Source organism: Phyllobates terribilis, unplaced genomic scaffold (assembly GCF_046119375.1).
Source record: "Phyllobates terribilis strain yellow unplaced genomic scaffold, ASM4611937v1 Scaffold_1__5_contigs__length_1240528914, whole genome shotgun sequence".
Classification (NCBI taxonomy): Eukaryota; Metazoa; Chordata; class Amphibia; order Anura; family Dendrobatidae; genus Phyllobates; species Phyllobates terribilis.
In genome coordinates, this window is record NW_027362761.1 from 975,418,099 (window position 1) to 975,433,592 (window position 15,494).

At 42.0% G+C, this 15,494-nt stretch overlaps 1 protein-coding gene across 5 annotated transcripts in view; it reads right to left on the bottom strand.

Moving 5' to 3' along the window:
• Positions 1 to 5,931: 5,931 nt before the first annotated feature.
• LOC141156663 (cytochrome P450 3A24-like) overlaps positions 5,932 to 15,494 on the bottom strand; it is a 90,989-nt gene continuing 81,426 nt past the window's right edge. For all 5 annotated transcript variants that reach the window (XM_073642921.1, XM_073642887.1, XM_073642904.1 and 2 more), the window contains 4 exons: positions 15,294 to 15,454; positions 13,522 to 13,748; positions 12,702 to 12,864; positions 5,932 to 10,151 (listed from right to left, as the gene is read on the bottom strand). In XM_073642921.1, coding sequence (XP_073499022.1) covers positions 10,068 to 10,151; positions 12,702 to 12,864; positions 13,522 to 13,748; positions 15,294 to 15,454 — 635 coding nt within the window. In that variant the 3' untranslated portion in view covers positions 5,932 to 10,067. The remainder of the gene's footprint in view (positions 10,152 to 12,701; positions 12,865 to 13,521; positions 13,749 to 15,293; positions 15,455 to 15,494) is intronic.

Sequence of the window (15,494 nt, forward strand, 5' to 3'; positions counted from 1 at the left end):
GTGTCTGTGTCTAACGACTGCATCCTGCCGACTACGCCAAATGTAACACAGGTACTTTAGATGCAGCGACACCGAAACACAGAGCAGCCAATATGGGGTTAATAAACAGGGGAAGTTTATAATAACAGGGTAAATCTCAACGCAGGGAGTATCAGGGGAAAATATGGGGGAAAAACAAGGGAAAAGCAGGTCAAAGTCTATCACTGACAGTTCACAGTTTAACTGGATGTAGCAGAATCAAACCGGTTATAATCAATAGTTTTTTTCACTTAGCTGACTCTCGCTCCTCACAAGGCAGATGCACGCTGATGCCGGTGTTGATTTTTCAGGCGTCCCCACCCAAACAATGCTCTGTCTTCTGGCGGCAGCGGGCGGTCTCCGGTTTTACCCGCTGAGCCCCTAGTCCATAACACGGCACCTCACGTGCCCGGCTCCACCGACCCTGTGTCTCTTCTCTAGTCGGCCTGACTCCTCCGGTCCGCTGCACTCGGCTCTTGCTCCCAGTCCTGGAGCCAGGAGCCTGGACCCTCTCACACTGCTCTGCTGAGCCGGATCCAGCTCCACTTTCCCGCTCAAAACGTACTCGTCTCTTCCTCTCTTCTGTCACACCAGGAGCTCCCCTCTCACCTGACCTCCCAGCCCTCTCTCTCGACACACCCTCTGCTTCCCTGTCACATGACTCCTCTGCTTGCAGTCTGTCTTCCCCCTGCAACAAGAGGTACGGCCCCGGCAGTTCCAGATCCCTTGCTCTGAAAGCACTCACACCCCAGTCTTCCCCCTTACACCTTTGCCCCTCTGTCTGAGTCTTGTCAGAGATGGATTCTGTGTCTCCCTGATCTTCATTCTGCTCATCAGCTGTAGCAGATACACATGCTGGAGGAGTCAGTGAGGGGATCACAGCTACAGGGGAACTTGACCAGGTGCGATGGAGGTAACTTAAACCCCTTTGCTTCACTGTAGGAGACTCATCATGTCCTGCAATGTCTAAGGGGGGGTCTTCTGAGCAGGGTCTTCTGTTCCTTCTCTTTCAGAGAGACAGAGCCATTCACTTTGTGTGCAGAGATGTTTTTCAGCTTGCCAGGCTTCAGTGAGGATGACTCAGCAGATGTGCTATTTGTTACAGCCAGTCTTCTCCCAGAGGAGTCAGATAAAGGCTGTGTGCCCACGATGCAGAAGTGCTCCGGATTTTTTACTGAGCGTTTCTGCATCTCCCTGGCAGAAAAAACGCATGCGGATTGTACATGCGGATTGTACATGTGTTTTCCTGCCAGGGACATGCGGATGTGAAGCGTTCTTCACATGCATTTCCGCATGCGGGTTGTCAAGCACTTTCCAAGCAATTTTAGCATCACTTGGAAAGTGCTTGTCAACTTGATCACACTATATAAATCCATGCAAAAGGCATGGATTTATTTTGCATGGATTTATATACTGTGGCCTTAAAGAATGGTATAAAATAAAAAATAAATCTATACTTACCTTCCGATGGCCCCCGGAGTCTTGCTTCGCTCCGTCCTGGCTGCCGGCAGCTCGCTGTACACTACACTGAAGGACCTGCCGTCACATGACTATGATGTCAGCGCAGGTCCTCCAGTCCACCGCGAGTTGCCGGCAAGTGAAGACAAGGAGAGCGGGGGCCATCAGAAGGTAAATATAATATTTATTTTTTATTTTATTCTTTTTTTCACAGGTTCTATGGTACCCGGGTCCGGAGGAGAGTCTCTTCTCCTCCACACCCGGGTACCATCCGCACATTGGAACGCATTGGAATCCGCATGTACAGATGCAGTGATGCGGATTCCATGAGTTCCAATGCAAGTCAATGGCGGCGAAAACGCAGCGCTTCCACAAAATAATTGGTAGTGCTGCGTTTTTTTCCGCATTGATAACCCGCAGCGGAAGTTTCCGCAGCATGTGCAGAGCACATGCGGATTATCATTGGGGAACATGGCAGGCCTTCTACCATGCGTTTTTTAAGCGTTTCTGCAGCGTTTTTGCCACTGCGGAAACGCTTAAAAAACGCATCGTGGGCACACAGCCAAAAAGTGTTTCTTCTTTTTTTCAGCAGGCTCCTTGCTTGTAATCCTTTTGAACATGGTCCAGGTACTCTTCCATATCAATTGGTCCAAAAAAGTCCAGTTAAAAAGGTGAAAAAGTAGCTTTTTTCAAGGGTTTGCCTGGAGCTCAGTAAAAGTGCTACTGCTAAGTAAACTATGCCCCAACACAATTGATTTTACCATATAGTGTACTGGAAAACATTCCAAGTGATGTGAAATTGCAAGAAAAAAGTGCAATTCCCTTTTTTTTTACCATGTTCACTAAATGCTAAAACTGACCTGCCATTATGATAGTAGATACCAAACATGTATAGGTTCTTTTTCATTTATGTGGTGAAAAAAAAATCCAGAGTTTGTAAAGAAAAAAAAAATTGTGTCATTTTCCGAGATCCGTAGCATCTCCATTTTTCAGGATCTGGGGCCGGGTGAGGGCTTTTTTTTAGCATGCCAAGCTGACGTTTTTATTGATATAATTTTGGGATAGATACGATGTTTTGATCGCCTGTTATTGCATTTAATTGCAATGTTGAGGCTGCCAAAAAAACTTAATTCTGGTGTTTTGATTTCTTTTCTCATTACACCATTTACCAATCGGAGTAATTGTTTTTATGCAGTGGGTATGGAAAGTATTCAGAGCCCTTTAAATTTTTCACTCTTTGTTTCATTGCAGCCATTTGGTAAATTCTAAAAAGTTCATTTTTTTTTCTCGTTAAAGTACACTCTGCACCCCATCTTGACTGAACAAAAACAGAAATGTAGAAATTTTTTGCAAATTTATTAAAAAAAAACAACTGAAATATCACATGGTCATAAGTATTCAGACCCTTTTATCAGACACTCATATTTAAATCACATGCTGTCCATTTCCTTGTGATAATCCTTGAGATGGTTCCACTCCTTCATTGGAGTCCAGCTGTGTTTAATTAAACTGATAGAACTTGATTTGGAAAGGCACACACCTGTCTATATAAGACCTCACAGCTCACAGTGCATGTCAGACCAAATGAGAATCATGAGCTCAAAGGAACTGCCCAACGAGCTCAGAGACAGAATTGTGGCAATGCACAGATCTGGCCAAGGTTACAAAATAATTTCTGCATTACTCTAGGTTCTTAAGAGCACAGTGGCCTCCATAATACTTAAATGGAAGAAGTTTGGGACCACCAGATGTCTTCCTAGACCTGGGCGTCCAGCAAACTGAGCAAATGTGGGAGAAGAGCCTTGGTGAGAGAGGTAAAGAAGAACCCCAAGATCACTGTGGCTGAGCTCCAGAGATGCAGTAGGGAGATGGGAGAAAGTTCCACAAAGTCAACTATCACTGCAGTCCTCCACCACTTGGACCTTTATGGCAGAGTGACCCGACGGAAGCCTCTCCTCAGTGCAAGACATATGAAAGCCCACATAGAGTTTGCTCAAGAACACATGAAGGACTCCCAGACTATGAGAAATAAGATTCTCTGGTCTGATGAGACGAAGATAAAACTTTTTGGTGATAATTGTAAGCGGTATGTGTGGAGAAAAACAGGCACTGCTCATCACCTGCCCAATACAATCCCAACAGTGAAACATGGTGGTGGCAGCATCATGCTATGGGGGTGTTTTTCAGCTGCAGGACAGGATGACTAGATGCAGTTGAAGGAAACATGAATGCAGCCAAGTACAGAGATATCCTGGATGAAAACCTATTCCAGAGTGCTCTGGACCTCAGACTTGGCCGAAGGTTCACCTTCCAACACGACAATGACCCTAAGCACACAGCTAAAATAACAAAGGAGTGGCTTCAGAACAACTCTGTGACCATTCTTGACTGGTCCAGCCAGAGCCTTGACCTAAACCCAAATGAGCATCTCTGGAGAGACCTGAAAATGGCTGTCCACCAACGTTCACCATCCAACCTGACGGAACTGGAGAGGATCTGCAAGGAAGAATGGCAGAAGATCCCCAAATCCAGGTGTGGAAAACTTGTTGCATCATTCCCAAGAAGACTCATGGCTGTACTAGCTCAAAAGGGTGCTTCTACTCAATACTGAGCAAAGGGTCTGAATACTTATGACCATGTTATATGTCAGTTTTTCTTTTTTAAGAAATATGCAAAAATTTCTACATTTCTGTTTTTTTCAGTCAAGATGGTGTGCAGAGTGTACTTTAATGAGAAAAAAAAAAGAGTTTTTTAGAATTTACCAAATGGCTGCAATGAAACAAAGAGTGAAACATTTAAAGGGGTCAGAATACTTTCCGTACCCACTGTATGTTGATAGATCGGGTGATTCTGAACGTGGCGATACCAAATATGCTCATATGCTATAGGCGGCGGCCACTGGACAGCGCTATGTCGGCAATGACAACAACAGGGGTCTCCTGCAGATCATGTTAAATGCCACTGTCAGAGATTGACAGCGGCATTTAACATGCTAACAGCTACGGGTGGATCGCGATTCCACCTGCGGTTGTTAGGGGCAGGTGACCTATGATGTACCTATATGTCATAGGTTGTAAAAGGGGTTAAAGGACTCTTGTCAGTACAGAAGGACTGTTCAAACCAAGTATAAAATCTCGGTGCTGTATAATGACCCCTTTAGTCCCCAAACTGTATAATGGTCCCCCTCATTAGTCCCTAAGCTATATAGTGGCCCCCACATTAGTCCCCAAACTGTATAATGGCCCCACATTAGTCCCCAACTGTATAGTGACTCTTGCATTAGTGCCTAAGCTGTATAATGGCCCCCACATTAGTCCCCAAACTATATAGTGGCCCCACACATTAGTCCCCAAGCTGTATAATGACCCCTCCATTAGTCCTCAAGCTGTATAATGACACTTGCATTAGTCTCCAAACAGTATAATGGCCCTCACATTAGTCCTCAAGCTGTATAATAACCCCTGCTTTTGTCCCCCGGAAGTGTAATGGCCCTCACATTAGTCCCTAGCTGTGTAATGGCCCCTGCATTAGTCCACAAGCTGTATAATGGCCCCCACATTAGCTCCCACACTGTATAATAGCCCCCACATTAGTCCCAAAGCCGTATAATGGCCCCCCCTGCATTAGTCCACAAGCTGTGTAATGGTCCCTGCATTAGGCCCCAAACTATATAATGGCCCCTGCTTTAGGCCGCAAGCTGTATAATGGTCCCTGCTTTAGTCCTGAAGCTGTATAATGGCCCATGTATTAGTTCCTAAATTGTATGATGGCCTCTCAAAACGGTTTCAGGGTCTCCTATACCATGTATAAGGGTCCCCCATTATTTATGATGCCGCCACAACACACCACAAGTTTTAATAATAAAAAAAATCATATACTCACCTAATCCCGGATCCCGACGACTCCATCAGCAAGGCAAAGCACTACTCTGTCACAGCGCCGATGCTTGTACAGAACATCAGAGTCCCAGCGCGGTGTGATGATGTGTGCTAATGATGAAGCCACACATTTAGTGACGATATTCATGGGGTCTGTACCCCTATCTGCCTCTTTGATTTTTGCACAGGTTGCCTCCACATCTTTATCTTTTATCCAACTAATGATCCCTTGGTTGTGATAGTAGTATGCTGCATTTATCTATTTATTTTTTCAAATTTTTGCAATTTTTGCATATATTCTTTTTCATTTGTGCCAGAGCGACTGTATTTGTATTTGTTCTGGCATTTTATTATTGTTATTCTTCAAGTTTATTGTGTCTGTTTAATTTAGGTGTAACATCCCTTTAAGCCGCCTCCGTGGGCAGGGTGTCCGGTAGTTCTCACTTCAATATGGCGCAGTGCCTCCACCCGAATCTTGCTGGGAGCTGTAATGGGATGCAAGAGGGTCTTCCTCTTCTGCTTGGGGTCGACTCGGGAAACCCCTGTCCACACTCCGTATGCATGCACACACAAGAGATTAAGTTGGAACAATTAACAGGTTTATTTATAAAGCGGATAAATGGTAAATAGGGTGAGGGGAATAGCAAGTAACAATAAAACAAATAGTTTTACACAATCTAAAAATACAAATACAATATAGGGATTTGCAGTTAACCTGAATGTTAGGGATAACACTTGACCTTTAAATCGCAACAAGCACACTCCTAACTAATGCTGCTTAAACTATAAATGGCTGCAGCAATGGAAACAACAAAGTTCAATGTTGGGGCCTGGTTGCCGTGGGTGATGGCACACTTGCAGAGTCCGTTGGTGCACGTAATGCCATAGGAAAAAAGATCCCCTCCACAGCTGGTTCTACTATAACTCCTAGTGCGTTGAACCACAAGTCCCAGCAATGCTCCCTTATAAGTAACTATTATATACTTCTCCCCATTGGAACCACAAGCCCAGCAAGCTACTCTTTGATGAAGCATTTCTGCAATCACACAGGTTTCCAGACTGGGCTTCAGGATTCAGTTGCTTAAAGGGAATCTGTCACCCCCCTGGGACCTATCATCCCTCTAATATGGGCATACAGGTGATAGAAATGTGAATCTATACTAACCTGTATGTCCCATATTAGAGGTTTGCTTGCTGTGAAATACCTTTTTATTAAATTCGTTTTGACAAGCTTCGCGTCCGGGGGAAACTTGTGCGCAGGCGCCGGTGAGTCACTCTGCCTTCCCGGCGCCTGTGCACAAGTTTCCTGCTCCACAAGGCTACACAGATGGCAGGGATTACTGCCCCTTCCGTACAAGGTAAATTGCGCAGGCGCGGGATCTGGCCGGGAACTGGACGTCACAGGGCAGGGGGAGAATTTGGAAATGAAGTTAACAGGTGGGGATTTCTTCGCGTCCCCCAGACGGGAAGCTTGTCAAAACTAATTTAATATAAAGGTATTTCAAAGCAAGTAAACCTCTAATATGGGACATACAGGTAAGTATAGATTCACATTTCTATCACCCATATTAAAGGTCTGATAGGTCCCAGGGGGGTGACAGATTCCCTTTAAGGATGCAAGGCAGAGTTCTTTTCCTTGATGGAAAGCCAGGAGGAAGTGGGCATTCCCGGGTACCCTGGCTGGTCTGTGGTTGCAGTGCATCTCCAAAGCGCACTGTCCTCTCACATGGAGCAGCAGAACTATCAGTCTGTACACTGTGCTCGCCTTCTGGTTCACTGCTGTCTCTTCTCAGTAATAACTGACAACCCTCATGTCCTCTAGTATTGTCTCCTCCCCCCTCTTCTCCAGCTTGCTCAGCCAGTCAGTCCTGTCCTCTTCTGTTGCTCCTCCTCTTACAGCTTGCCAAGGCAATGAAGGGATTAATGTCTCTTACTGAGAAACTCTGTCTGCTCCTATCAGACTCAGTTTCTGTGCACCAGTCTCCCCCCACAAGGTTTACATAAGGTGTTTAGTGTTTTGTCGCTCTGTATATTTTTTCACAAACAAGCACTGCATTACATTCAGTCAGACATGTTTTATTGGCAGGCTTTCTGTTAAATCTGATGCTATCAGGCTGGGAAGGTCAATGGTTATTGGGTCCTTCCAAGCCTAAAATTACCAAGAAGGAGAGTGATGGGGTGCTACGCCAGATGACCTGGCCTCCACCGTCACCAGACCTGAACCCAATCGAGATGGTTTGGGGTGAGCTGGACCGCAGAGTGAAGGCAAAAGGGCCAACAAGTGCTAAGCATCTCTGGGAACTCCTTCAAGATTGTTGGAAGACCATTTCCGGTGACTACCTCTTGAAGCTCATCAAGAGAATGCCAAGCGTGTGCAAAGCAGTCATCAAAGCAAAAGGTGGCTACTTTGAAGAACCTAGAATATAAGACATATTTTCAGTTGTTTCACACTTTTTTGTTAAGTATATAATTCCACATGTGTTAATTCATAGTTTTGATGCCTTCAGTGTGAATGTACAATTTTCAAAGTCATGAAAATACAGAAAAATCTTTAAATGAGAAGGTGTGTCCAAACTTTTGGTCTGTACTGTATACCAATGGACAGACAGTAACATCCAATTACATAGTAAAAATAGTAGATCAATGTTGCAATGGCAAAAAAACGTACTTCTTGTGTTTTGATTACTTTTCTTGTTACACCGTTTACCAATGGGATTAATTTCTTTTATACTTTGATAGATCAGTTTTTTATGAACGTAGCAATGCCAAATATGTTTATTTTTTAAGTTTTAGTTTTATTTTTAATGGGGCAAAAAAGGGTGATTTCAACATTTATATTTTTTAAAAAAAAATTCTAACTTTTTCCTGTATTTGTTAGTCCCCTTAAGGTACTTGAAGTTCTTATCGCTTGTACTATACATAGCAATACATCAGCACTGCTATATATAGTGAAATCACGGTTTCCAGCTAAACGCTGGCTTTCACATGAGAATCGTCATGACAAACACAGAGGTTTTGCAGCAGACCCCCAGCTGTCATGGCAACCTATTGGTGCCCCGCGATCGTGTGACATGGAATGACGCACCCCCTGCCAGCGCTCATTAAATGCCGCTGTCAGAGACTGGCTCTCCTTCCCTTGTGAGCCTTGACTAGTGCCCAAACAGTAGTTTTTTATCCCCTATGGGGTATCGGTGTACTCAGGAAAAATTGTACAACAAATTGAACAGTTCACTTTCTCCTGTTACCCTTGTGAAAATGAAAAATTTTGGGCAAAATCAAAATTTTTGCAGGAAAAGTGTATTTTTTTCATTTTCACAGCTCAATGTTATAAAATTCTGTGAGGCACTTGTGGGTTCAAGGTGCTCACCACACCTCTAGATTAGTTCCTTGAGGGGTGTAGTTTCAATAATGTGGTCACTTTTGTGGGGTTTCCACTGTTTAGGCACAGCAAGGGCTCTGCAAACGCGACATGGCGTCTTCTATGTATTCCAGCCAATTTTGCGCTCCAAAAGTCAAATAGTTCTCCTTCCTTTCCGAGCCCTGAAGTGCGCCCAAACAGTAGTTTTCCAACACATATGGAGTATCGGTGTACCCAGGATAATTTCGACAACAAATTGTACCATTTTTCTCCTGTTACCCTTGTGAAAATGATAAATTTGGGGAAAAGACTAAATTTTTGCAGGAAAAAGTAACATTTTTATTTTTTCCTTCCACTTTGCTTTAATTCCTGTGAAGCACCTGAAGGGTTAATAAACATCTTGAATGTGGTTTTGAGCACTTTGAGGGGTACAGTTTTTTTTAGAATGGGGTCACTTTTGGGTATTTTCTGTCATATAGGCCACTACAAAAATTGGTTTTGTAAATTTTGCTGGAAAATTGAGAAATTGCTTCTAACCCTTCTAACTTCCTAAAAAAAAATTATGTTTCACAAATAATTCTTATGTAAAATAGACATGTGGCAAATATGATTTCTGGTTTAAGGGCATAAAAGTTTGAAAATTGCGAAATTTTCAAAATTGTGGCCAAATTTCCAATTTTTTCACAAATCAACAGAAAAAATATTGGCCTAAATTTACTACTAACATGAAGTAGTAACATGTCGTGAGAAAACAATCTCAGAATCACTGGGATAAGTTGAAGCGTTCCAGAGTTGTTACCACATAAAGTGACACTGGTCAGAATTGTAAAATTTGGCCTGATCAGGAAGGTGAAAACAGGCTCAGGGTTGAAGGTGTTAAATAATTTTACAAAAGATCAATAATATTTATTTCCCTTATAGGAATCAGAGCCAGTTAGTGATATGTAGTTAGGTAAGAAGCAGTTCTACAATTTCATATTGACCAGTAAGTGGCTGCAAGAAGCTTTACACAAGTTCTGCTACTAACTATACATGCTGTAATTAGAAAACATGATCTTCTGGACAGCAGTAATGAAACACATTCTCTTTAGTACCATACATACATAGCCCAGACGTTGCAGACTGGGTCTGATATGTGTCAATGAAGAAGACAAGGCTGTAGGAGAAAGATTTGTTACAGAATGTTACAGGCATCTATTCATCAATTTCTTTTGTATTTGCAAGATTTACAGGCATGCTCCTCGCCTTTTTGCACATTTTCTGATTATAGTGTATTCCAGTCAACTCATTCGTTCTCCATTTAGTACAGATATCTGTGTCCCATCCACAGCGGTCTTCGGCATCTAACTTTCAGTCTACGAGGCTTCTCTAGACACAAGGTTGAGTATAATAGGTTTAGTTGTCTTCAGGAATCCTCGGGTGTCAATTTCCAGAGGTATCTGTAAAATTAGATTTATCAGATTAAGGGTAGGTTCACATGAGAGTATAAAAATCGTTTACAGTTTCATCCAGAAAAGTGGGACGTTTTATTTCTCACTTGTCATCCGTGTGCCGTCCATATACAATCCGTTTTTTTATAGCAGCAGCTATTAATCATTCACAAAACCATTTAGTTTCCTATGTTACAAAATAGTAATGTATCCGTAAACATCAGATGCCATACTATGGCTCCATTTGGCATATGATTTATTTTTACGCACCCATAGACTTGAATGGGCAAGTGTAATCGGATTTATGCAAGAAACTAGTGAATGCTGCTATTTGTTTCACACGCAGTGAAAAAATCACCCATCTGCACTGCCTCATTGAATAACATTGGTCCAAGTTCTGTCCGTTTTTTCACAGACTGGACTCAGACTGAGAATATGGTCATGTGAACGAGCCCTAAGACTTGTAAAACCAGCTTCTGTATAATGGTAATAAATGTTAATAATTTTTTAAAGGGAATCTGAGAATCTGCAGGGTTGGGATGTGTAAAACCTTTCCAGGTATATTTTTGTCTGAATTTAATGCTCCTTTGCTGTGGAATTCATATATAAATTCATATGCAAATTAGCTTTGCAAGTGCACTGATGGGCATATAAGTGCAGTTGCAGTCCCTGGCTCGTCTTCGCTTCTCCCTCCGGTACTGGCCCCCAGGTTTATATGCATTCTTTGTAGAGTTTATCACAGCTCTAGCCTACATCACCTATGCTTGCCTAGGGCAAATCTTACTGACATATTCCCATTATTCTCAGGAGGGCACTGCTCCCTTGCCTCCCACTTGATAGGGGGAGGTGGGCTCCTGAAGATCAACCGTACAGGCTGGCAGCATGAATGCGCCACTGGCCAGAACTGTGCACTCTCCTATTCTCCAAACAGAGGCAGCATTACTACTATAGCATCGTGGTAAGGCAAGGACATCAGATCCAGCAATCTGATCAGCTTTAGAGCAGCGCTTGAAAGCTCTAAAACAGGTGAGGATGGCCGTAGATTCTCTCATCTGAGAGAATCGGGTCGATTATGCAAATTACACACTGATCAAACTTTGACCATAGTGTAATCTGATTATCTCTTATAACAGAATCAGAGCACACTGAGGATAAGATCGAGAAAAAAATTTCACCATTTTCTCCATTGTGTCGGTGCACAGAAATAGGACTGCACTCAGATGTCATCTGAATGCAGTCCTATGATTTCCACGCACTCTTTGACTTGCATGTGTAAGCAGGTGACCGGATGCAATACGCAGTGAGGGACAAGGTGGAAGTAACCATTGAAACCGTTTAATTCTCTAGGGTGGCGGGAAATTGTGGGAACTATAGTAATGGTGAATAATACAAAGCAGAGTAATTACAGCGTGAAATATATATATATAGATATACAATGAATCTTCAGGTTCATGCTAACTATTACAACAGTCTCTTGTTATATATTCTTATAACTTTCCAACATGGGTAATGATCTCAGTACTATGAGAATCACTGAACTGCTTTTCCTTATCACAGGCCCCAACCAGAGGTCTCCGGTTCTTCCCACTAGGTCGCAAGTCCTCATGACAAAGACTCACTCGCATCTCCCATTCACCACCGCAGGCGTCCACCCCCAAACGGGTTTCCTCACAGATCTTTGGTGCTTGACCAACGGTGGATGTCTCCCGTACAATGTGGGATGAGGGCTGGGCCTCGGCTCTTGACTGCCGTTGTCTGGGCTCCAGATGTCAACAGGCGCAGGTCTGGCCTCTGGGTCTAGACTGGTGTAGCATGGGTTCCGGAGCTTGCTTGGCGCAGGTCTGGTCTTCTGGCCTTGATTGGTGGCATCTGGGTTCCAGAGCTTATCTGGCGCCACCTGAGTTCTGCTTACAGGTGCGCCACAGTCCACTGGTTCACGCTTCTTTTCATGGCCTGATACCCCGGCCTCAGTGTCTTCATCAACACACGTCCTAACCGTATCTTCTCTTGGTGCCAAATCCACTCCTGTTTTGGTTTTCTGTGACCTTTTATACCAGGGAACCACATCCTCAAGGTCATCTGACCGGGTACTCCATCCACACTTGTCCCTCCTGAAACTCTCCCTCTTCCAGTCAGTTTCGCAAGGTCCCATTTGGACAGTAGAAGACAGTTCTCGCACACAAATGCCACACAGTGCTGGGAATTCTCTGGAATCCTGAATGTTTGGCCCACAAGTGATTATCTAGTCCAGTATTTCCCAAACTTTTCAACTTTGGGGCACCACGATGAAAAAAAATTACCCCAGAGTACCCCTATAAATAATTTTTGTACAAGTGACCAAAATACATACACTTGGCACCCTTAATATCATAAAACATATTATGTGCCTCCTGTATCATGTATATAAAAATACACATAGTGCTTAAAGAATATATAAAACAAATTATGCACAGTGCACCCTGAATACCTGTGCCCCCTGGTATATAAAAAAATATACACCATGCCTCTTCAGTATATATACATATACACACACACTGAAGGGGTACAGTATATACTTACTGGAGTGTCTTTGCACGTTCGGAAAGAGAAGTTCTGCAGTAGCAGGGAGATGACTGATTTCATACTGATCATGGCAAATCTCATCCCTATGCAGTTCCGTGGTCCAGCTCCAAAGGGTAGGAAGGTATAAGGGTCTTGTGTCTCCCTGTTCTCTTTACTAAATCTGTGCATGAAAAAGATATAACACAAACCGTAAAAAAAATTAATAATGCATGACCAGCTTAGCATTTCAATCATAGTGTATAGACCCCAAACACATTAGAGTAAAGCTATCAGAACCCATTGATTGCAGCAGAATTGGACGGCTATTTAATATTCAATATGATTGAGTTTTTCTCTGTATACTCATTGGCCCCAATTCATCATTGCCTTTGCGCCTATTTTTTGCCTAGTTTTGTGTGATTTGCACCTTTTTTTTGCACTCAATTATTTATTCTATTTGTGCCTTTTTTAAACGATATTTTATAAGTGGTTGCCTGTTTTTTCTGCTTTGTGGGCAGAGTTTAGCAATTCCAGATGTTTTCTCCTGAATTTTAAAAATTTGCAAAATTTGGCGCAACTTCACTTTAGCGCCCCTGGTGTATTTTCATATATTCCCACAATCTGGCACAATTTTTGCACCAAAAGTCCCAAATACAGTTCAAGACAGGAAAAAAGCCAATTTTTTACGTTGTGCCAAATTCATGAATTGTGTGCGTCATTTTGACGCAAAAATGGCAACTAATGCCACAAGACAAAAAAGAAAAGGGACTTAAAAAAACACAAAATGATGAATAGAGCCCATTGAGTTTTCAAGAAAATGTCCTTACATATATGATACCTTTCAGGTCGGAATTCCTCTGGATCAGGCCAGAACTCAGGGTCACGGTGCAGCACAAAGACTGGGATAACAGTCACCATGTCCTTTGGGATAGTCACTCCATTGATCTCAGTTGTGGTCTTACAAACACGTTCAATTCTCCCAGCTACGGGATAGAGTCGTAAGGTTTCATGAACCACCATATCAAGGTACTCCATCTGCATCAGAGCTTCATATGTCGGGGGAGCCTGAAGACAACGATGAATACATTGAATACTTTGCTTTTTCACCTTTGGTATACTCAAGGTCATCTTCTAATGTAATCAAAACATTCAGAAATTTCTACCACATTCCCAAATGATAGCAAGTTGTTACAAATTATGCTATTAGTAATTAATTTTCCGTGAGAGGGGTGTTTTGCTATTTTGGCCATTATTATGTCTATTCTGGCTTTAATGTGGAAGTTTGCTTAAAATCTTGCAACGTTGAAACGCAACATGTGAACAAGCCCTTAGAGCTGAAAACAGGAGCAGGTCATATTTAACTGAAAGAATATTTAGCTTCTTGACAGAAAAGCATGGATTTATGTCATTCTTCATCAACTAAGGAATGTGCTCCTCAGACCTGTGGGGGCATCACAAAACTGGCATGTTTCAATCACAGAACAATAAAACTTTCACACTCCTTATCTATGAACTATTCCAATATTTACGGCCACAAACTATTTATCCCTCTCCCATAATGATAGTTCTGCTTTACGTCACTTGTCTCATCTATTGCATTATTTCTGTGTCTTATTGGGTATAAATATGTGATTCTTCAGATTTTGTGTTATACTCGAAAGCTTGCAATTTGTTACCATCTTTTCAGTTAGCCATTAAAAGGTATCAACCACTGAGGACTCTCAAATCTAAAATATTTTTGACAAAAGAAGACAATTTTTTTGATTTTAACTGAAAAAAATGCTGTGTCTACAGTGCTGGACATAATGATAAATGCTATTTGCTGCATATATTAATAGGGCTACTATTAGAATGAAATAGGAATTTTCAATCATCACACTATTGATGAGAATGTGCTGGAAAATCGTTTACAAATATCATCAATATATATTTATATAAAGTAAATTACTTCATTACTTCTCTATATTGTACCATTATACTAGTTATTTTAATGAAAACAGAAATTGGAACCCTATGCAAAGTAGGGAGTCCAAATCCAAGACTATGAAACAAGATCCAAAAACCTGCAGCTACCAAAGTTGTTGTAAAAGCGTAAAAATTGGCTTTAATTAAATATAAGTTAAAAAGCATAAATATGTCCAACACAACAGGACCCCTGACAAAGTATTTGTGAAATGCTATTTTTCTGCTACTATTGCTTGTACCTTTTCTAACCCTCTTTTCACGAAATCATTCTTTTGGCACTTCAATTTAATTTAGTCTATATATCATTCTCATTTGGGCATTTTGTATACACTGTCTTATTATGGTGACTGGTTCCATGTTACTATGGGTGTTTTCCTGTAGGCTCACCCATCAATATGTCTTTGTGCCAGTTGTGTTGGATATATTTAAAGTAGTTGTAATTATTTTTCTGGGTAAATATTTTTGGCCTGGTTTGTATCTACGATTTTTGGCTCTGTACATGTCCCAAGTTTCCAAGCTTTTCTATTTCAAATTTTTGGGACCTTAGACACCCAAAACATTGTATTGAATATGAGACACCATATTGATACATATAGTATACAATTAGCGAGCACTATTTCGTGCCATTATTCCATATCGGTGTACCTTATTGGGAAGAAAGGTGTCAATGTCCTCCTGAAGTTTGGTTTGGACATCCGGATGAGTTGCCAGATGGTAAGCCAGAAACATGAGTGTAGTGCTGGTGGTGTCATAACCAGCCATAATGAAGATAAGTCCCTGAGCCATAATTTCCGTGTCTGTCAATTCTGTGAAGTACATAGAGTTGGTTATCTTACAAGTGAGTGG